Here is a 23,369-nt window from a genome sequence, read left to right on the forward strand (position 1 = left end):
GAGAATCATTATAAAAGGTAGGGGGATCTTCCTGAGGGGGTTCAAAGGTCGGTATGCTTATTTTGGGTGGTGGGGTTGTTTAAGGTACAGTGTATTATATTATGATGGGCCTGATGTTCTGTGTAGAATATGCTTCTGACTTTGGTATATTAGATTTTCTGTGAGGGAATTGGGTATATCCAAGAACAACATCTCAGAGATCTGAAAGACTGAAACATGCTGGCCAAGTCACAGACTTATGAGTTTCATTATATTTCAATTGTTTGTAAATTAATAATTTGTCTAAAGAAAATACAACAGTACTGAGTAAAATGTAGAAATGGACATATATGTAGTTCTGTACTAAGTCTGTATATAAGTGAGGTTGTTCATGTCTTCTGAATAATACCTGTGTCCCCTAAGAATAAGTTGACCTTCCCCTTATCAGCAAGGTGGCCCTATCACTGGACCTTGACTAACTTACTGTAAGATGGACACAAATAAGGAAAAGGTTAGTAATGATAGCATTGTGTTAGCACACAGAACAGTGTCACAAGGCTGACAGCGGTATGCACATCTAACAGGTAACATATTCACACTAATTAGAATCATTATGAAGAGCAAATTATTAAAAACTATCTCTTTGAAAAGATTCCAGTTACAGTATGTTATAAATTTACTGGATATGAAATTATAACTACAATTCATGTGAAAAATTCTAAAAAACAAACTACCAGATAGCTCTTTGAACATATTAAGAACGTTTATATGTTTTAAGAATCTAAATCTCAATCATAAAACGTCTTACATCAGTTTGCATTGGTGTATTTTACACCCAGAAAGTGACAAGAATCAGTCTGCTTTTAGGCATGTGTAAAGTGTTCATCCTATGAAAACAAGGGTATCTTTTGACAACTTTGGGATTGTTATCTCTTCTTTAGTATTAGTACAGAAAATAAATTGATAATGTTTCTGTCAGTGGCTAACATAAAACATGAGACACACCAAGTATTCACCACCTTACACAAGTATCTTTTGAAAGTTAACAAAAAACTGGAATGTGTACCATGCAAAACAATGCGCCAGAACAGGCTACAAAGTACAGGCTTTCATTTGGTATGTCGGTAGAACACAAATGTTTATATAAATTCTGTGTGAAGTATCATTTCATAAGATGAAAAAACCAACATGTTTACAGTGAGACCCTATTATGCAATGCCCCAAAATGAAATGGAAAGAAATCTTTATCATATGGTCTGAAAGAAGCCACACACTACAGAAACCATTATCAACCTTTGACAAAAAAAACTAAACAACCAGTACTTTGTGTGCATGCATGTGCATGTTTATATATACTGTTAGTGGTTACAGTTTCTGGCTACAAATCCAGAGGTTTCGTGTTCGATTCCCGGTGCTACCAGATTTTCTGAGAAGTAGTGGGTCTGGAACAGGGTCCACTCAGCCTCATGAGGATAACTGAGGAGCTATTTCAAGGAAATATTGGCTCCGGTCTAGAAAACCGAGATTAATGGCCATGGGGTTCTGTTGCACTGACCACGTGACACCCTCAATCTGCAAAAGTTGGCACTAACTTCACTGACAAGTGGTGGAAGCTCAGTCGGTATAGTTCACTTGCGGACTACAGGTCACAGAGTTTGCTTTATATATATTGTTTATTTTGACATTTTGCAATATTATATTACCTGAAACATGAACTGAAATATGGCAGAACAATAATGGATAGAAAACAAGAAAGATGTGGTAAGGAGCAGTCATGGCAATATTTTGGATAATGTCCCTGTACTTGCTTAGAAGTATTGAGGAAAATCATAACCTCATTCAAGACAAATGTTCCAAAGATGGAATCTGAACCTCATATCTACATTACCTATTGAATGTAATGCTACAGTAGTCATTAGAAGTCTAAATATCTAGACAATATAAGGTTAATTATTCTCTAAACAACTATGATAATGAGTGATTTATTATATGAATATTATATTGGACATGGTCCACTGTCCCTTATCTGAGGCCTACACACTACTTAGGAAGTTTGCCTCTGGTTTTCAGACAACTAGCTGTCAGTATATTAAGAGATTTTGTATTACTTTTGTGTACTTTCCTTTCTTAAACAAAATACTGTAGGCTTATGAAATCCTTGTGCTATCTGTAGCCCCTTTTTCAAATTTCAAACCAGCTTATCTATTTCTATGAAAACTTTGTATGGATGTTATGCTATTGGAAACCATCCTAACACCATACTTTCTAATTTCCTACAATCAGTAACAATAACATGGCTGATGAGCAAATGGGGATGATACTTGTGATACTTAATTTGAGGCCTTGAAGTGATGTATAACAATAAACCTCCAAAAATATCCAGGTTTTGTTAAAGTAATATTTTTTTAGAAAGTAAATAATATCTGGCCATGCAGATGTTTCATTAGCTTTCAGTTTGATACTAAACACTAATAAATAAAGAAATTAGGCATATAACATTTAGTATGAAGACAGAACCTACTAGCTGCTTAGCTTTTCTAGATATGTCATATTTTATGGAACCTGAATAATCATTAACACGTTCACAAGAACCACCGTACATAAAGTGTAACATTTCATAATAGATTACACTAGTTTTCAAGGTAAGGTGCTGTTGTAGTATAAATTCATTATATCAACAACTGAATTCATTCACTCACTCATGGAGCTGAACCCATCTTGAGAAGCTGCCAATTGCTCAGCTACTCAAGAACTTTCCAGCATTTTATGGAACCCAAAGGTTCATTACCATGTTCAGAAGAGCCCACCACTGGGACCTATCCTGAGCCAGAGCAAACCAATCCATACCATCCGATCCTATCTAAGATCCATTTTAATACTGTCTACCAACTTACACCTTAGTCTTCTCTTTCCCTCTCGCTTTCCCACCAATATCCTATATGCATTCCTCTTCTCCATTTGTGCTACATGCCCTGTATATCTGTCTCTCTGACTTAATCATTGTAATTATACTTGGAGAAGAGTACAAGTTATGAAGCTCCTCATTATGCAGTTTTCTCCAAACTCCTGTCACTTCATCCATCTTTGGTCCAAATATTCTAATCAGCACTCTGTTCTCAAACACCCTCAGTCTACTTTCCTCCCTTAAAGTCAGACACCAGGTTTCACAGCCATATAGAACCACAGGCAAAATTATAGTTTGTATATTCTAATGTTTATGTTTTTGAACAGCAGACAAGAAGACAAAAGGTTCTGGACTGAATTGCATCAAGCATTACCCAAATTCAGTCTGCTTAATTTCCTACTGCATCAAGTTTTAATTTATTACTGTAATTCCTAGATATCTGAACTGTGCCACAATTTCAAAACATCTGTTACCTATCTTTATGTCATGATTTTTCCTTGTATTTTGGTGACAGGACAGCAACATATACTTAGTTTTCTCTGTATTTAGTTCTAGACCAACCTCCTTACTTGTGCCGATTATAGTGTGTGTTTTTCTTTGTGGTATCTATATTATCACCCAGTAGATTCACATCATCAGCATAGGCCAAGAGCTGATGTGTCCCATTTAATTTCAGTCCCACCTGGTTTTCCTGGACCTTCCTAATGGCATATTCTAAAGCAAAGTTGAAAAGCAGTGGCAATAAGACAACTCTGGATAGGAAAATTATCAGACAAATATTTACCTATACAGACTTTCATTCAAACACATATTAATTGGCCTAACTAGTTTCATGGGTACCCCAAACTCTATCAGAATATTGCACAATACTTCCCTCCTAACAAATATTTACCTATACAGACTTTACTATGCATTTCATTCAAACACATATTAATTGGCCTAACTACTTTCATGGGTACCCCAAACTCTATCAGAATATTGCACAATACTTCCCTCCTAACTGAATCACAGGCTTTCTTGAAGTCCACAAATAGCTGATGTACTGTCTCATTGTAGTCCCATCCAAAAAGTCTATTTCAACCATAACAGCCTGCCACTGGATCCTATTCAAGACTAGATTAATCCAGCCCACATCCCAAAACAGTATTTGTTTAAGACCTATATTCATATTGGGGCATGCGGTAGCATACTTGATTGAGGCAATATGCTACAAGCAGGAAGGTCACAGGTCTGATTCCCAATGAGGTCACTAGATTCTTCAATTGATTTAATCATTCCAGTTGCACTATAGCCCTTGGGTCGACTCAGCCACTAACAGAGATGAATACAATGAATCTTAATCTTCCTGGGGGTAAAGGGTGGCTGGCATGTAAGGCTGACAGCCTTACCACCATCTATGAGCCAATTATCTAGAAAATGTGGGAGCCTCAACATCTCACAAACTTCTGGACCTCCACAGCCTCTTATAGGGATAGATTTACCTTTTTACCTATAAATATATTAACTTCTCATCTATGCCTTTGTATTCCCCTTCAGGTATTCTGACTAAATACTGCACTAATTTCTAATCTCTCAAATGCATGTACATTCTAAATGATTCTGGCAATGGTGTATAACACTTGGCATTATTAGGTTTTTGGACTTTGTCAGTTGTTCAGTATTCTAAAAAATAAGAGAACATCGCACTTCAGAAACTGGATCTGTTTCTGTCCTCAGGTGAGGGAGGAGACACCTATACTGTTGGGTCTCTTAGAAAGAACTAACCTCAAGTAACTGTGGTTAGCTCTTTCTAAGGGACCCAAGAGAGTGCCTCCCCCCCTCTCCTGAGGATGGAAACAGATCCAGTTTCCGAAATGTTGTGTTCTCTAGCTTTTTAGGATATTGAACGATGGATACAGTCCAGAAGTCCAGTAATTCTGAGTCTCACATGCATGCTACACACCTCTCCCATCTCATCCTCCTTGATTTACCATACATGAAACATAAGTGAATAGGTGATGCGAAGAGAAGAATTCTCTCACATTGAAATCCTGGCTAAGCTGTATATTTTCCTCAGTTCATCCAGATATGTCATTTCAGAGAATTTATTATTATATATCAACATACCATTTCTTTATTTAAACAAAATAAAAGGAGGGTTATGAGCCTGATGTCTGTGTGTCTGTGTCTCCATTTATCTGACTTAACTCCTAATAGTTGAAATAGTGGAACCAGAAGAGACAGCCCTTACAATACCATATAAACATATAAGTCACATGTAACATGACGCCTGAAAGGTGGAATAATGCCGTCAGAAATGCCCCACAGAGACAGCCATTGATACGCAACGGCTCGGAATTTAGGTCTTCCAAGTCTTGGGTTTCTGCATGCTACAACTAACTGCTAAGCACAATTCCCAGCAGAAGACTATCCTCTATATATAACTTTGGGTCATACCACAGAGAAAACGCTGCATCCAAAAGTTCCTCTGCTGTCAGCCCACATTCCTTGTGTGTCCGTGTGTGTAATGCCCTATCATTGCTAGATAATGGCTTGGTTGCAAGAAATGGCTCAAAAAACATGTTCCCAAGGAAACAAATACACATGCAACAACAGAAGATATGCTGGAATCTCATTTCCTAAATGATCTGTGTTGTATCAAAGAAAATTAAGGTATTAGTTCTTCCCAGAAATTTCTGTTAGTTGAATAAAATCTCTGACCCGAATTTTAGCCTTCCTCAGAGTAATTTTTAGTACAATTTTTCCACGTTTATTTTATCAACTTTTATTCATATCATTATGCAGACATGTAAGAATATATTCAAAAAAGCATAACATTAATTGTCTTAATTTCACAATCAATTAAGAATGATCTGTGAGTCCAGAAACATGATTAATATCATAAAATGAAGGAAGACTTTGGTTTTCTAGGATGTGCTACTGTCAAAACTGGTAGACATGTACCAAAGTTTCAGAGGAATTGCAATCATCATCTCCAGGCCTGAAGATCATGCCAGCAGGTTCCTTCAGAACATTCATATCTCCCTAGCACACTACAGAGCATCACAGCACAGAAGAAAAAAAATTTTAACATTCACTGCTGTGAGAATTTCAAATCTCATATAAAGTAACGGAAATTTGTAAAGAATGGTAAAGAGTTTAAATCAACAATGTGTGTGCATTACAGTAATAATGCAGATTGCTTGGACAAAGAAAATGTAAGGGCCCTTTTAGAATTTGTAATCTGATCAAACTAAAATTGTCATGGACAATAAATAACATCTGTAGGGTGTTCCACTTTTTATGCACATGCAGTTTTAACTGCACAAGTGCATGAAGAGGAACATCATCAAGAAGGCTGATTAGGTAAGGTTTTAGAAGGAAAATAGGTTGTAAAGACATGAAATAAGTTGAACTTATTGGTGTTGGAAATTCACAGACTGTTATTGTAACTACCTTGGCGACAAAAGGCGAGAGGGGAGGCCAAAGTTACACTTCCACAAGCCTATTCCATCAGGTTGCCAAGTGATACCGCGCGCTTTTATATGACTGCTTTTTCAATTTCATATTTCATTTTGTCTGCGATGGATGGCAAAATTGAGCAACATGTCTGCATCAAGTTTTGTCTAATGCTTGATAAACCCACTACCAAAACCCTTGAAATGATTCCTGAGGCTTTTGGAGAATATTCTTTAAGCTGGACACCGATTTTTGAATGGCATTTACGTTTCAAGGGAGGTCGAATGTCAGTTGAAGATGACAAATGTTCAGGGCGGCCAAACACCAGAAAAAGGACAGAGAACGTTTAAAAAATTCAAGAACTCATCCATGAAGGCCATCGCCAAATAATCCATGAGCTTGCAGACACCTTTGGGGTCAGTTATGGAGTTTGCAGATCTTAACAGAAAATTTGAACATGCGCTGCATTGCTCCTTCATCACAACACACCCAGCCACTAGTCCCTGAAAACCATAGAGTTTATGACTAACAACAACGTGGTTATCATTCCCCCTCCTCCCTACTTACCGGACTTGGCCCCTTGTGATTTCACTTTGTTTCCCACATTGAAAATGAAACTGAAGGGATGATGTTTCAAAACAGTGACTGACCACAAAGGGAATCACAAGCAGTACTCAACAGCATTAAAGAAAATGACTTCCACAGTGCTTTTCAAGAGTGGAAAAAAAACGTTGCAATCACTGCATACGTTCTCAAGGAGACCATTTTGAAGGAGATGGCAGCCAAAATTGAGTAAGTTAAGTCAACATTTCTTTTTTTACCTAGTCCAGGAACTTTCCAGTAGTACCTCATACTCATACTACAGCCAATGTCAAACTACTGTCTTACTACCATTGAACTTTCAGGCGATATTACCACTGTCAGTCATTGTGCTCATTCAGCCTGTCAGCCAGTTTGTAAGAGATTTGGCAGCTGCTTAGACAGTATGCAACTAGAAATGCAAGTAACTAAACTAGCCCTGCAGTAACACAAGTCGAAGTTTCAACACTATTACTATCAAAGCCCACCATCAGATATGAACTTATATCAGTTCCACCCTCATGACGCAATCTCTCCAAGATCCATCTTAATGTTATAAACCCATCTTCTTTTCAACATTAAAAATGGGAATTCTCCACATTTTCCTGCTACAATCGACCCACTGGGCCCTTACGTCGTGCACCATCTTATTATAATCGTTTGCCAATTTGCCTACACGTTTGCCGCCATGTTATTATAATTGTTTTTGCATGTGGCCTCTTCGTCGGGCGCCATGTTCTTCTACTCGTCCTCTCATGTTGGTCTATGTCACTGACTGCTGGACTGCTACAGGTGACGGCTACAGCTGGCTTTACCCTGCTTCACTTATCATACTTACACACCTCTGATCTTTAGGGTAATGGGTTTTGTTTGGCCGCCAGTAAACTGCTACCATCAGTTTACAGATTTATGAAAGGTGTGAAGTATTGACAAGGGGGTAGCAGTCATGGGTAGCTAGTTCCACCGGTAGAGCTGAGATTCTGTCCTCAGGCGGTTTGGCAGGGTATCAGGCAAGAAGGGAAGTGAGAACTCCTGTTATAACACACACACACACACACACATTGTTCCACAAGACATTTTATTAAACTGGTGTCCATAGTGGACGCCACTACCGCACTAGATTGAATTTACGTCCAAATGGTTTGCGATCTGGAATACCACTTTTTGCAGAATGCCTTCTCCTCGAAACCCTCGGAGTTCTCAGTCCACAAGTCAACTCCCTAAATTACGAAGATTGGGCATTTTCAAAAAATGGGAGTACACTAATTAAGTATTCCCCCAATCCATTTATGTATTACAGGGAATTTAGGGGCTAAGACTTAAAGTAAATCCTGTCAGTAGCTTGACAAAGGTTACGCATGGCTTGGGCTGAGAGATCACCCATCTTTTAAGTTATGGGTTCAAAACTGTCACATATTGTATTCTCAAAGGATTCAGACAAGTAAAATTTTGTGTGACTTTCTAAAGAGCCAAGCCCCTTTCACTTCGCATCTGCATTGACCAGTCGTTTTTCTTTTGTCTTTTTCATTCGAGAGTTTGGGCTAAAACTCCTTCTTCAGGGGAAGAATAACCTATGTACCTCCTTGTCCGTTTGCTGTAGGTTACAAGTAAACCTAATCAAACATGTTAATTTACCTGGATCAAAACATGCTACTAAATTATATCCAGCTGGGGTTGGTAGATCGGTTACACTGCCAAACATCTGTATGCACTCCTTGTCTCCCCCACTTTAGCTACATGTCCAGTCCATTCTTGATTTCACTATCCTAATAATCCTACATGCCCAGTCCAATGGAGTCTCATTTATCTCACTATCCTAACAATTCTAAGCTACATTTACAAATCATGAGGTCTTTGTCATATGCTAATATCCCAAATTGCTCACTTAATTCATCCATTTTAGGTCCACACATTTTCTTCACATATTGTTAAATAGTTAATCAGTCACTCATCCATATGCATAGTGTGACATATATACCCACTGTTAGGGAATGAGTCAGTAAACACATGCTCACAACACGTTCACACACAAAAATGGAAGGACATCTATTTCAGGTAACAGACCAGTACACATGCATTCTTAACAAGAGAAGACAGTTTTTTCCTTGTGGTCTGTACTGAGGGGTTATATAAGGGCACAGTCAGAAGATATGACAGAATAAAGAACAGTAGTCAGAAGAAAAGTGGGTCAAGTTCTGGAGATGGCAGTTGAAAGCAATTGAAAAGAAATGGCATGAAAGGAATTACACTGTGCCTAAATGACTTCATTTGTGAGTTGAAGTGACAGTGACAGTGAACTTGAAAGTGTGTAGAATAGTGATAGCACTGTATTCCCTGTAGTCTCGAACTGTGTGAATGCATAAGGCACAATAAATCCAATCATCCAATCCAAACCCCTGTCTACAGTCACTAATACATGTGACAATAGTAAGCCTCAGAGTGTTTGTTAATGTAAATGAACAATGTATCAACCACTTCAAGTTTTCCTCATTGCCAACCTTGGGTATTTTGTGTAGGTGTTATGATTACTCACATTTCTTCTTTGTATTCACGTTTTTATCTCCAAAGCATGTGAATATTATGACATATGCAATGACCTAGCTAATCCAGTTTTAGTGACTTCAACACTGCAATGTTATGCAGAATGGTACCGGTCTTGTGACTAAATCTAAGAAATTAGTTATTTGCTAAATTGTCAAGTGGCATATATAAGGCATGTTCTGGTTGGGCATGATGGGTGTAGCATGTAGAGGGAAATAAAGAATTACATACAAACTTCTGCTTGTCAAACTTTCTGCTAAGAGACCACTTGAGAGCCCTAAGCATAATTTCATATTAATATTCAAATTAATCTAACAAAAAAAAAAAGGTTTAGAAAATATGAAATGCTTTTGACTGACTCAGGATGTAGAACATTTGTAAACACAGTAATGAACCTTCAGGTTTCATAAAAATATGAATTTCTTCACCAGATAAATAACTATCAATTTCTCAAGTTGGACACTGCACCATGGTCTTACTTTACTTACTTACTTACTTACTTACTTACTTACTTACTTACTTACTCATGGAGCTGAGCCCTTCTTGAGGAGCCGCAAATACGGCAGCTACTCAAGGAGTTCCCAGCATTTTACGGAAGCCGAAGGTTCATCACCGTGTTCACAAGAGCCCTCCACTGGTCTCTATCCTGAGCCAGATCTATCCAATCCATACCACTGCATTCTATCTCTAAGATCCATTCCAATACTGTCCACCCACCTATGCCTCGGTCTTCCCTGTGGTCTCTTTTCTTCTGGCTTTCCCACAAATATTCTATACGCATTCCTCGTCTCCCACATTCGTGTTACATGACCTGCCCACCTCATCCTCCTTGACTTGAGCATTCAAATTATAGTTGGAGAACAGTACAAACTGTGAAGCTCCTCGTTATGCAGTTTTCTCCAAACTCCTGTCACTTCATCCCTCTTCGGTCCAAATATTCTTCTCAACACCCTGTTCTCAAACACCCTTAGTCTATGTTCCTCCCTTAATGTCAGAGACCAAGTTTCACACCCATACAGAACCACAGGCAAAATTATAGTTTTGTATATTCTGATTTCTATGTTTTTGGACAATAGACAAGAAGACAGAAGGTTCTGGACTGAATGGTAGCAAGCATTACCTGAGTTCAATCACCTCTTAATTTCTTCCTGAATCAGGTTTCGATCTGTTATCGTTCTTCCCAAATGTCCGAACTGTGCCACATTTTCAAAACATCTGTTTCCTATCTTTATGTCACGATTTTGCCCTGCATTTTGGTGACGAGACAGTAACATATACTTAGTTTTCTCTGTGTTTACTTCTAGACCAACCTCTTTACTTGTGTCAATTAAAGTTTGTGTGTTTTTCTTTGTGGTATCCACATTATCACCCAGTAGATTCACATCAGCCGGTCATGGTAGCCGAGCGGTCTAAGGCATGTACTGTCTTCACCCGCTTAGACCAGGATCGTGGGTTTGAATCCCACTCAGGCATGGATGTTTAGTTTGTGTGTGTGAGTTTTTCTGTGTTTGTGTACAGGTAGAGGCCTTGCGATGAGCTGACCACCTGCCCAAGGAGTCCTACCGAACGTGTAAGATTTAGAAAAACCTAAGTGAATGGAGAAGTTCATGGAGGTAGGCCTAGGCCCACTGGGACTGCAGTGCCAAGGAAAAAAAAAAGATTCACATCATCGGCACAGACCAACAGCTGATGTGTCCCGTTTAGTTTCAGTCCCACCTGGCTTCCCTGGACCTTCCTAATTGCATATTCTAAGGCAAAGTTGTTTTTTTATACAAAATATGAGTATTGTGTTAAATAACAATAGTCTTACTTTACTGTTATTTAACACAATACTCATATTTTGTATAAAAAAACAGCACAATGCATTTAAAAAGGGATAGGTGTCCCTGTACTTAACTAATTAAGCACTCTGTCATGAAGGTGTATGTGGGAGTGGAGATATAGCTCCACCATTCTTGACTTTGGCACTAGATGAAGGTGAGTGGTCAGCTTAATATCCTGCCTGGTTTACCACCTCACCAGGGAAATGGGTGGGTGGGCCCCGGAGTAGTAGCTGAGTAGTGAAAAACTGCCCACCCTGCATGGAATTAAGCCCAGCCATCCAGCACACAGACTGGCACTATACTGAGTGAGCTATCCTGGCTCATNACTTAGAAACCAGGATCGTGGGTTCGAATCCCACTCAGGCATGGATCTTTAGTTTGTGTGTGTGCGTTTTTCTGTGTTTGTGTACAGGGAAACTCAACTTTCATTTTAATAATGGTTAGGTCTGCCAAATATTTAACTGAATATGTTAGAAATGGTTAAAATATCATCCCACGTTAAATGGCCATCTTGCTATCATGGCACAGGGTCCTAATACTGTGGCTGGAAGAGACATCTAAATGTGGACGGTGTCTGTGAATATATTGAATACTCAGTCATAGACAAATCAATAAGACAGAGTTCTCCAGCACCAAGAAAGAAAACTGGCATGTTGCAAGATGTCATACAGAGTCTTGAAGCTGGAAGCATCATTTGGAAAAACCTAAGCAACATACAGTGATATGAAATTTTGAACTTTGAAAATGAAGTCCTTCTATGGGTCTGCTTAACTGAAAACAATAACAAGAGAATTAACAAAATACAAGATTTAGTGTGTGTACAGGTGCTCAGTGGAACGAGGATGGCAGTAATGATTATACGTATAAAAAAATTCTAACCATCATTTGCAGACATCTTTTCTCTCACACTAGGAAATGTACTGTTGAAACCAATGGTAAGCTGGAAATATTAATATATGAAGGTAAGGTAAAAAGGTAAAGATATCCCTGCAACAGGCCGTGAAGGCCCATAGGGTTGTGATAGGTCAAGGGTGCCACATTTTCTAGACAATCGGCTCACAGATGGCTTTGAGGTTGTCAGCCTTAAGCACCTGCCGCCCTTTACCCCGCGGAATATTCCTGATGCTCATTTCTATTAGAGGTTGAGTCGACCTCAGGGGCATAGTGCAGCTGGAAGGATTAGGTAAACTGAAAAAGCCACCTCATCAGGGTTCGATCCTGTAACCTTCTGGTTTGTAGCATAGTGCCTCAACCAACTACGCTACTGTGTGTCCCCATTAATATATGAAACCTGTTTATTATAGTTTGATTCCAGGGGAAAAAGCCTTAATAAAATAAATATAACTTTCACAGTAGAATGGAAATATTTAGAAGAAACAGTACAGTTGTGAGGTTTGTTATAATAAAGAGTAACGTGACTCACACATATTTGGGCCATAACAACATTGGTGTTCAAAAACAACTTATGGGCACTGTATCACTAATTTATGAGGTGTCAGTTTCAAGTACATCTGCAACAGATTCTACACATTACATTAATAAACAAATTTCATGCCAAGAAAATAATGACTTCGACCACAACAGTGAATAAATTCTTAGACATCTGGATAAACTGAAGTAATTGTACATCCATTCTACACAGGCCTTCTATGAAGATACACTTCCAGTGGAGTTTGAAGTCATATCTAATATAGTTTCATTCATTTCCTAGTATGGTGTACCAATGGCAACAGACATATACTGTATATACATCAGGAATGACAGTATTATTTTGTTGCTGAAAATGCATAAAATTAACATGAGATGGATACAGTTTATTCAAATACGGCCTACAGAAATCAACAGTAAACTTAAAATAATAAGGTTGGAATTATATTTAATAAAGGTTATCTCATCATGAAGAAAGCCATTCTTTATTAGAAACAAAAGACTGCTCACTGATTCATGACCTACCACTAACTTACATTCATGCAATGCCCAACAATTTGTTGCTATGGGTACCCAAAATTACAAAAATTCAGAGCTCTGACTTCCTGTTACAGGTTAAGAGGAAGAGTTTATTATCATCAGAATGTCATATAAAATGCTAGTAAGTCACTGGTATAATATTATTGCTTTGAATGTGTATGCCTTAACCAAGGCTAATAACAATAATGCCAAAGACAGCTTTCTTGAAGAGCCAACAGTGTGTATTCACCAACATTCTGTAATAAGATTTCAATTCAAAAGCAGGGAGAGAACAAGTTATTCTTCATGATGAATTGGAGTTTCTAAAGGTCACGATGGACCAGCTATGGCAATCAGCAGATTTGTTAAGAACTCCACACTCCTAGAAGAGTTATTCCATTCAGTGAGAAGCCTGCCACAGTCACCTTTCAACTCAGAACCATCTTCAATAACATTAGTAACATGGTATCCAGACAAAACATCTATTTGGTTGGCTTCCCAATAAGGAGAATTTTCAGAATTCTTCCACTGGTCAAGGATTACCTAGGACTGAATACACCAGCAACCCCAACAAGTGTGGACAGCTCTGCACTGGGTAGACCAGTTATTCAACTCAGACCAGATCAACACAGACCCACCTGTGTCATCCAAATATGTCAACCATGGCAGAGCATGGCATCAACCTGGGATACAGCATTCAACTCCTGAACATAAGTATTCTTACAACATCCAGAAACACTGAAAGACATCATCAAGGAAGTGAAGGAGATAGCACTCCATAGCACTTCTCCCCAACAACATGAATAGGGAGGATGGCCTCTGCCTGCCATGGAAATCTCTCACATACTCCTTGAAAGAACACAGGAAGCCTCACTCATAGGACTTCTCATGATCTGGTTCTTGAGCAAAGTCATTAGGCTCAGTTAACACTGCCCTCTTCAGGACCTCCTTCCTAATTTCTCACATTGAAAAAAAAAACACTTTCAGAATGACAACTGGGACAATTTAGTATTATAATTTCATGGGGTTTGTGCCTCCCCCTGGGTCACAGTCAGAAAGATTTGCATACCCCAGTCACCTGTACAGTCATGCTAGCAAAGGCTTCTGGAAAGTTCACCTAAGTTAGGCAGGTTGAAAGGCCTGAGCTAGACAAATTTAACCCTGGTGCTCCAGACTGGGGATTTGGTGTGAGGCTAAGAACCTCACCTTAGAAAACAACATAGTATCACGCACACAGAGTATATGGGGGAAGGCTAAACACATCTCTGCAAGTGCACGCATACTGCTGTCGAATTTTCAAGACTTCCCCTCCCCTCTTCTCATAAGTTCTAGGATTTCAGTATACCTCATCTCTCATGGACTATTGTAGAAATATAACTTGTATAAAACAGTAGTTGTGAGGCAAGAGACAGTACATTTGAGTCTGAACCCAGAAGTACCACGACATATCTGTGGGAAAGCAGTGCAACAAGCTGGCAGTGATGATACAAGTTTGAGAGGCAGTGCAATGGTGTTCAGTGGAATAGTAGTGAACAAGAACAAATTGACACCAAGATCATAAAAAATGGCAAATAATTCTCCAGAACAAGATAAATGTTGTAACATGTTAAGAAACCTACCAATGAATGCTAGATGGAATAGTCAGAGAAATTAATAAGGACAGATTATTAGAATTATTACATCTTGACAGCCATAATGTGTTCACTTTATTCAGGATGGAAGATACTGAATAAAAGATTGCTGAAAGCAAGCCATGAGGTAAAGGAAAAATCACTAGGTCAAGAGCTTGATGTCTCAAGATGTGGAAAATTATGTATGTGAGCTAAAAGTGAAAATATGGAGGCAAATGCCAAATAATAGAGAAGAATGAACATCTGTCATAAAGAAGGCCAAGGTTCTTAAAGGACTGTAGAGACAAGAAATAAATAACAGAGAGAACAGTAAATTCCTCAAAGGTTGACACTGACAAATAACAAATTAAATCAATTATAGTAGAAGGAATCTATTACCATATTTTATGTATTTATAAGAAGAGCAATGGAACTGATCATATACCTACTAATTACCTGGGAATGACACTCCTATTAACTTCATACAAATTTTATCCAACATTCTTCTCTCAAATGTAACTACGTGTATATGCACACAAGAAATCCACGGGATGCAAAGGGTGAGGTGTGGGGTGGGGTGGGGGAACTTCTGAAATGTGGATTTCATAAATAATACATTTTTTTACAAATAACTGCAATGCTCTTCATTTCCTATAAAACAAAAAGTATGGCAACTAAGTTATTTCCCTATGACACATTGTTACTTGCTTTCAGGTAACCATGGTCTTTCTAGAAAGCATCACCACTTTCTGCTGTGTCACTGTAAGGCGTTGTGCCTGCTGCAAGAAGAATGAAATGAAATCTACACAGAACAGTACATCACAGACAGTGAGTAAGCTGAACAGACTCTGCTGATAATGAAATTTAAATTTAACAGCACTTTGCAGAAATTCTCACATCAATCGATATGAGACACAAAGACTGAAACTCGGCTGAAAATGGAAAATCCCAAAATTCTACACCTAATTACATCATTTAAAAGTGATCTATTCATCAAAACAAATTTAAAGCAAGATTGATGCTGTGCTGTGTATAATCTGAAGCATCATATTTTGTTGCATAATTCACACAATCATATTTGTTTGTGAAATTAAGAAAAAGTTAATCATTGTACACTTCACACATACTATTTCATCGCCAGAATCTGAAAGGTTAGTAAATAGTATAAAAAAGTGTGAAGTGTGATCAGAAATATATCATACTCAGTATGGTTAAAATTCTGTTTTATATTACAATCACCTGATCTGCAATATGATCTTGTAACTACAAACAAACAATGTACTGAGCCAAAAAACACTGGTGTGGCACTAAGACTGATATCCGAAATTAATGAACATGTGTGAAAATGATTACTGATGTATTACTTTGCTAAAAACTATTATGTGTTCATCATTCAATGACTAATGAAACTACATGATGAATTCTAAACAAAAATAAAATGGGTATCATTTTTTAACCGATCATCCAGTTTTCCCATAAAGAATGTTTCATTTTCACTAACAGGTAAGATAGTGATATTTTTCATGATGGATCCCTTTCGCATAACATCATACAAATCACATGCTTAATTCAAAATTCTGTGAAGAGGAAGTGTGAATTATAAATGAAACAGTATTTCCACTTCCCAGGTGAGAGATGAGGCATACACTATGAGCTTTTTAATTATTCCTTTTTGCATTTTGGAATACCTGCAATTTTGCCGTACATAGATGATAAATTTGCCCCTGCCCTTAATACCAGATTTTGTCACACACCACCAATTTCAACAGATATTCTGGCTTCATATATTTCATTAGTAATAAGTGCTACTGCCCTCTGAAATGCTTCAGCCATCAAAGACGTTGCACCCAATTTGGACAACTGACACAGCAAGCTATGATGCAACATCTACCATCACCACTCAGGAAGCCATGTCCCCGTCACATACTGGCATTCTTAATGTAAGTCATACTTCAATGTTCTTATACACTTGTTTCATAAATCGTTTGCCTCTGCATTTTATGCGATTCAGTATTGAATGCACTTTCCAAATAAATAGGGAGGTCATCTTTTAACATGTGACTGAACCAACAATGCAATAAATACACCCCTAGGCCATTAAATCACAAATAAACCCTACCCATATACAGCAGATGATGCATATGGACCCTGCTGTTTTTACTCATCGCTTTTATTTGTAACTGTAACATACTAATACAAGGGTTGGATAAAAAGTAGTGGCAACACTGCTGTAACATGAAAGATGTGCGTCAGGTGGCACTAGCGCCATCTGTAGCTGATAGCAGAAGTTCAGTTGAAATAGTGCAGTGAGTGGCTCTGGTTATGTTTCATTGAGTTATATTGTGCGTCAACTTGAAATGCAGGAGCCCAGTTCAAGCACCCTAACAACATATTTACGAAATAAGAATGCTCCTGAATAAAAATTGAATTTGCACGAGGTCATAGTGCACAAAACTGTTATCAGGGACTGCGAGAAGCATGTGGTGATGCTTCCTTGCCATATCGCACAGTGGCACGATGGGTGAAACTGTTCCATGAAGGGAGGGATGCCATTCAGGAGAGCCGTCGTTCAGGACGACCCGATGTTGACAACCACACAATTCAGCTTCTTGCTTTTTTGCTGGATGTCGATCTTCGATGGGCTGCATGGGAGTTAGCTGCTGAGGTAGGCGTATGTCACAAAACCGTGCTCCACATTCTGCACGACATTCTAGGATTCCACAAAATTGCAGCGCGTTGGATACCCCATACAATGTCTGAGGTGCAACAATGGCAACGTTATGCAATTGCACAGGACTTGTTGGACCAGTGGCAGAGGGAAAGTAACAACTTCCTTGGAAGGATCATCACTCTGGACGAAACTTGGGCTTGCTCATACAAACCGCACCTGAAGCGACAATCAAATGAATGGAAGCATCCTGGCTCTCCTTGTCCAACAAAAGTGCACCCTACACAGGGCGAAGGCAATGTTCATTATGGCATATGGCAGTGATGGAGTGATACTGCATCACACTGTACCTAAATGAGAGACAGTGAACGCTGCCTCCTACTGCAATTTCCTGCATAATCATCTTCATCCAGCACTCGGGAGAAAGCAATGACACTTGTTGGCAACTAACCCCATCATCCTTCATGACAATGCAAGGGCTCATACTGCTGATCCTGTCAAGGATCTCCTTCCCCGCTGGCGATGGGAGATACTGCAACATCAGCCATACTCACCCAATATGAGTCCGTGCGATTATGATCTCTTTGTCAAAATGAAAGAACCACTGCGAGGGATACGTTACAACACAAGAGAGGAGATTATTCATGCTGTAGGGCGGTCACTGCTGGACATCAACAGAAGTGGACGCACCGATGGTGTACGATGCCTTCCACAAATTTAGCAGAAGGTGGTGCACATGTGGGGCGATTATATTGAAGGAATGTAAGTGTGTTTACCTCAGGTAATATAGTCATTTCAGAACTGTAGAGGTGTTGCCACTACTTTTTATCCAACCTATGTATTTAAGCTGGAACCTTTTCCTTATTTCTCACACAGGTATCATAAATGAATATTTGATTTGACATGTAAATTGCACATGCGACTTTGACACAAGAATCAATATGAATGAATTTTTATGAGTAGCATGGCCTTAAAATTATAATCAACAGGCATGTAACACATAAGCTAGCTTCATGATAGCTATTCAAAGACTTATTTGGCAAAGTTTGGAAACTGCAATGTGTATAGGCTACTGGCCTGTCAACTATGTCACAAGTCCAAACACACAGTGCAGCATGACATAAGCAGCATGTGTCCCAACCACCAGACCATCTGACAGATTTGTGGCAGGCTTTCAGATGACCTCTTTGTACATGATAAAAGGGTTTCCTGTATTTCTGCAGGAGCCTCTGACCAGATTGACTAATAAAACAAACTGACCAATTTTCATTGAAAATAGTACAAAATGGCATGCCAGTGCAGACCAACTCATCTCCATACTCTTTAATTTCCAGCTAACAATAATGTCAACATAGTGGTTGCAGAAACTTTTTTTGTAGAAGCAACATTCATGTTATTCACAGAAGAGTCTTCAAATAATGTATGACAAGAGAGTTCTTTAAAAATATGAAACATTTATTAAGATCAACTCTGTGTAAAATGTAAAAACAATAACATGTGAGCCAAACAATATTTGTAATTATTTCTCTACCTGATAGAGAAATCTGGTAAGCTGTTAAATCTCAAGTACACCTTAAGAAAGCAAACTAGGCTAAAACTGAACTTCACTTTTATTCATTACTTAAATAATTATTTAACTATTATAATAGTTAACCCTTAATTTGGGAGGAGGGGAATTTTATTTTAAACATAAAATAAATGCATATGTAAACTGAGTGCGTGGAGTTCAAATGAAAGAAATTTCAGTGAACTATCTTAGCGAGTTTGTGCAAAGGGATAAGACTCCATGTGGAATCTATGTGAATGTTCAATACAGATTTGAACAAACAGCATCAGCTTTTGATTTGTTTATACTAGATATGCAGAAAACTGACTCAAATTTTAAGACATTACCACTTTCTAAGTTGAAAGAGGCATTTATTTCTACATAGATATGCACGATAGTAAACATGGTAATAAACAAACAAACATATTGAAACACACATTGCTAAATAAAGAAAAACAACTTACAGTTTCATTGTTCACAGCACAATTTCCAACCACCAGGCTCAAAACCTCATGCCAACTTGCCAGATGTTACTGCAGCCTCATCCATGTTCCCACGCAGAGGAACGCTGACGTTCTCTCCTCAGGGTCAGTTATGTGAGGATAAGCAATATTACCACAATGAGAAGGCGCTGCATGATGAATGGTACTTCACTGGTACCTTCACCCAGGATCCTCGCAGATCAAAGGAAGTGACAGAGCTGTAATGTACATCACGTGTGAGATCAAGACCAGCACTCACATTGCCAGTCAAGTTCACTGCAGGAACATATACATTAGGGGCAATGACATGCTGACAGTAGGCAGCACCATATATTTTGTCCTCACCGTAGCATATTATTGGTTTATTTAACAATGCTTTTCATTACTAATATTAAATAGTGCTGGATCACAAGACAATTGGTAAATAATGAATTGGAAATAATTGAGCTTAATTTAAGGAATTATCAGGGCATTTATGTGTCAGGAATGAGAAAATCCATGAAAACTCTTAGTCAAGACAGGTCTTCAAGCTCACATTTGAAGCTGAAACCTCCCAAATACGAAACACAGTGCTAACCATTTGCACTAAATCAAAGACAAACATCAATATGGAAGGGATACATGATACATTATAAGTCATGCAAGTACTAGTGGTTACAATCCATCATCCAAGTGATGTTGAACAAGCTGGAACACATCTACTAGCAAACTTCAAAGAACTTGTGGTAAATGCAGATGGTCAATTACATGTACTCATCTTGATAATACACACCACAGACATTAATTCAATCAAGATTTGTACTACATTGGTAAAAACATTCATAATCAGAATAAAAACTACAGAATAATTTTGAAAATTGACAATTTGGTATGAGTACTGGCTTGTGATGAACATCTTCAGTTAGTTCGGTTCATAAATTATTTAATGCCACTGTATTAACTGCAAAGGCCATCCAGTGTCATATCAGATGAAAGTAAAATCATGCTTGGTGACCTGGCTTGGGTTGGAACGAAACCAACAGTGACCTTATTCCATAGCATTTTACTTGAAAAGATGAAAATTGTGAGAAACCTCAGTCAAATAGCCAGTCTCTTAGCAATGATTCAAGCTGCATACCTTTCAGAGTAAAACCATGAATATACAAAGGCACATATTAAACTATGGCAGGCAAAACTGGATAAATTAGAAAACTGTGGATACTTCATATCCATGGTTAGCAAAATCACTGTCTTAAAGGACCTGCTGTATTATTCCCACCAACTGACAAATTTATACAATTTTGTAGCCAAACTCAATGAGATCAGCTTATGTGCACATTCTTTGTTATTAACTAGAACATAACTTTCCAAGATGTTGCTTGTGAACAAATTTTAACGGCAAGCGATGCATCCCTCTTCTCCACACTGGCAGACTGCAATATACTTTCATTATTTTTATGTTTTGCATCCTACTGTGTATGCGAATGTTCAGGTTTGGCATCATCAGACGACAAAGTGGGTTTTTTACTACTGTATAATAAAACGCTGTCAAAAACCCATGTTCTTTTTGTGGCGGTACAAAACCCAACTACACTTTCATTAGCTGCACCTTTGAGCTTTTCTCAACACTGACAGTTATAACTGGTAATGCTAGGAGAACCAGATGTCTGATAGGTCACTGCTTACTTCATTACCCTGTATGAACTGAAGGACAACCAGTCGAAAACCCTTTCCAGGAGGGAAAATGTCACAGAGATATTCCATTCAGACAGTCAGACCTGTCTCCTCAATGTCAGAATTATCACCTGTGAGAGCTTCTCATACATCCTTGCATGTCTTTCACAAGCACCTTTAGCAGGATGTACAAAAATCTCCAAAGCTGCCTAAATCTCTCTTCAATATGAAATCCAGCAGAACATCCAAATATTATAGGGCACACGATTTTCCACCTGAATATTATTTTAGACTGAAACATTCATCAAGATCCTCAGACAAAAACTCTTTCTTCTCACAGGACAAACTAGGGACATTCTTGGAATGTCACATCAGCATCAAGTTCTTTCACAGTGGTAATCATCTATGCATATCTCACATCCCTGCAGGATTCCATTCATTTTTCATGAAAGTAGCAGCAGTTATGATGTTCATTGTGATCTCCTGCATAGCCTTACTGATGAAGATCACAGAGAATGAAATATTGTGCAACACCACAGAAATTTTATCATTTGGTATGCTAAGCAATTTATTTTGTGCCTAATACATGCCTTCATTTGAGACAATTCTGCAACGTCCATAAATGCCTCAATATCTCACTTGATAACGAACACTATCACATGGTCTACACAGCTTTGACAGCAAGTTGATTACCAAGAGGAAGGCCATACGATTTCTATATAGGGATAAAAGAGCATGGAGTGCTTCAAAAATTATGACAGAATTTTTTAACGATTATGGAGCTACTGCAGAATCAATTAAATTGAGGAAATGAAAGTCACAAGGTATAAATAAATCTTGGTAATTCATCTCAAATACCCTTGCCTGAATACCTGTGTTCCAACCTTCTGCATACCATACCATTATTTGCTATCTGAATCATATCCCCAATATTTGCAATACATCTGACAGTAAACGACACATTTTCAAACAGCTTACATAGGATGTACAATCCAATGGGGCATACACTAATTCTTGGCTTTTCTCAACCTAATCTGTATGTGCTCCATCACCTTACTGTCCATGACTGTTCATTCCACAGTAGTGATCTTCTCAGTCTTTTTATGATGTCACATATGTTCACCTATCACTTCATCATTTTTTATTATAAAAATTTGTTGAGGAATCCTGAAAAGCCATCAGACATTTTACGACTCCCATCCAGTGAGAAATTTCTTGATTTATTATTTTCTGGTGCTCTGTATCAATGCACTTTCAGCATCTATTCACTTGCAGTACACAATTCAGTTGACGGATGACTATTCATGCTGCTTCTGAATATACTGCTTGCACCTGCTTTCATGCAGGTTTCTTACTTGGCATATTCTCTGTCCTTGAAGATGGAGAAATGTTCCTCTAAAACATCGGGTAACTTTAAACTGACTACACTGCGATATATGGCAGAATACAGGACTTTTAAGCAATAAATCAATTTCAAATGACAATACATGTAAAGACCTGTTTTGTCCAGCTCTAGCTCTGAGACATGTTGTCATACTCTCTACACAATCTTTCGCGACTGGATCTGTTCTTTTGTTTCTTGTTTTCTGTTCTGGGCCCAACTGTTTGGTGGGGGGTTACATGTTGGTTGGATAAACTCATCACATACAAAATAGAGTACTTATACATAAATATTCAGATATGATACTTGAACATCATGTTGAATTTATGTTCATTACAACATACACAGAGTGATCCACAGCTCTAGAGATTTTTTTTAATTCGCTTAGTGGAGGGTGGAGTTCAACTGTGTCCACTCAGCACGGCGGCCACTGATTGGCCTATTGTAGCCTAGCCGGGTAATTATGATGAAGGATAATTTGGTGGAATGAAGATTGGCAGGGAAAACCGAAGTACTCGGAGAAAAACCCACCCCAGCGCCACTTTGTCCACCACAAATCCCACTTGACCAGACCCGGGATCAAACCCAGGCCACCGCGGTGGGTATCTTCATTCCACCAAATTCTCCATCATCATAATCACCCAGGACAGGCTACAATAGGCCAATCAGTGGCCACCGTGCCGAGTGGACCCAGTTGGACTCACCCCTCACTAGGCCAATTTAAAAAAAAAAAGAGCTTGAGCTATGATGCGGCCTTGCTCTAGCTAGTTACTTCAGGAAGTTGTTAGGAAGGTTAAGGCGCTGAAAATGTAAATTC

General features: G+C 38.4%; 1 protein-coding gene across 2 annotated transcripts; it reads left to right on the top strand.

Annotated features, from left to right (window-relative positions):
* Positions 1 to 483: 483 nt before the first annotated feature.
* LOC111869612 lies at positions 484 to 22,630 on the top strand. Of its 2 annotated transcripts, none has more exons than XM_023861261.1 (4): positions 484 to 563; positions 15,537 to 15,650; positions 16,652 to 16,762; positions 19,518 to 22,630. In XM_023861261.1, exons 2-4 carry the CDS (start codon positions 15,543 to 15,545, stop codon positions 19,740 to 19,742), a joined length of 444 nt encoding a protein of 147 aa, XP_023717029.1. In that variant the 5' UTR covers positions 484 to 563; positions 15,537 to 15,542; the 3' UTR covers positions 19,743 to 22,630. The 2 variants fall into 2 exon arrangements, with proteins under 2 accessions (XP_023717029.1, XP_023717030.1); XM_023861262.2 differs by lacking the exon at positions 484 to 563 and adding an exon at positions 6,989 to 7,114.
* Positions 22,631 to 23,369: the final 739 nt, after the last annotated feature.

Source organism: Cryptotermes secundus, unplaced genomic scaffold (assembly GCF_002891405.2).
Source record: "Cryptotermes secundus unplaced genomic scaffold, Csec_1.0 scaffold557, whole genome shotgun sequence".
Classification (NCBI taxonomy): domain Eukaryota; kingdom Metazoa; phylum Arthropoda; class Insecta; order Blattodea; family Kalotermitidae; genus Cryptotermes; species Cryptotermes secundus.

What these genes read in the sequence shown, in the direction of transcription:
- LOC111869612 (XM_023861261.1), top strand. Translation starts at nt 15,543, where the DNA reads ATGGTCTTTCTAGAAAGCATCACCACTTTCTGCTGTGTCACTGTAAGG. An exon ending in AGAACAGTACATCACAGACA is followed by an intron (nt 15,651 to 16,651) that starts GTGAGTAAGCTG and finishes GAAATGCTTCAG; the next exon opens with CCATCAAAGACGTTGCACCC. An exon ending in CACATACTGGCATTCTTAAT is followed by an intron (nt 16,763 to 19,517) that starts GTAAGTCATACT and finishes CATTGTTCACAG; the next exon opens with CACAATTTCCAACCACCAGG.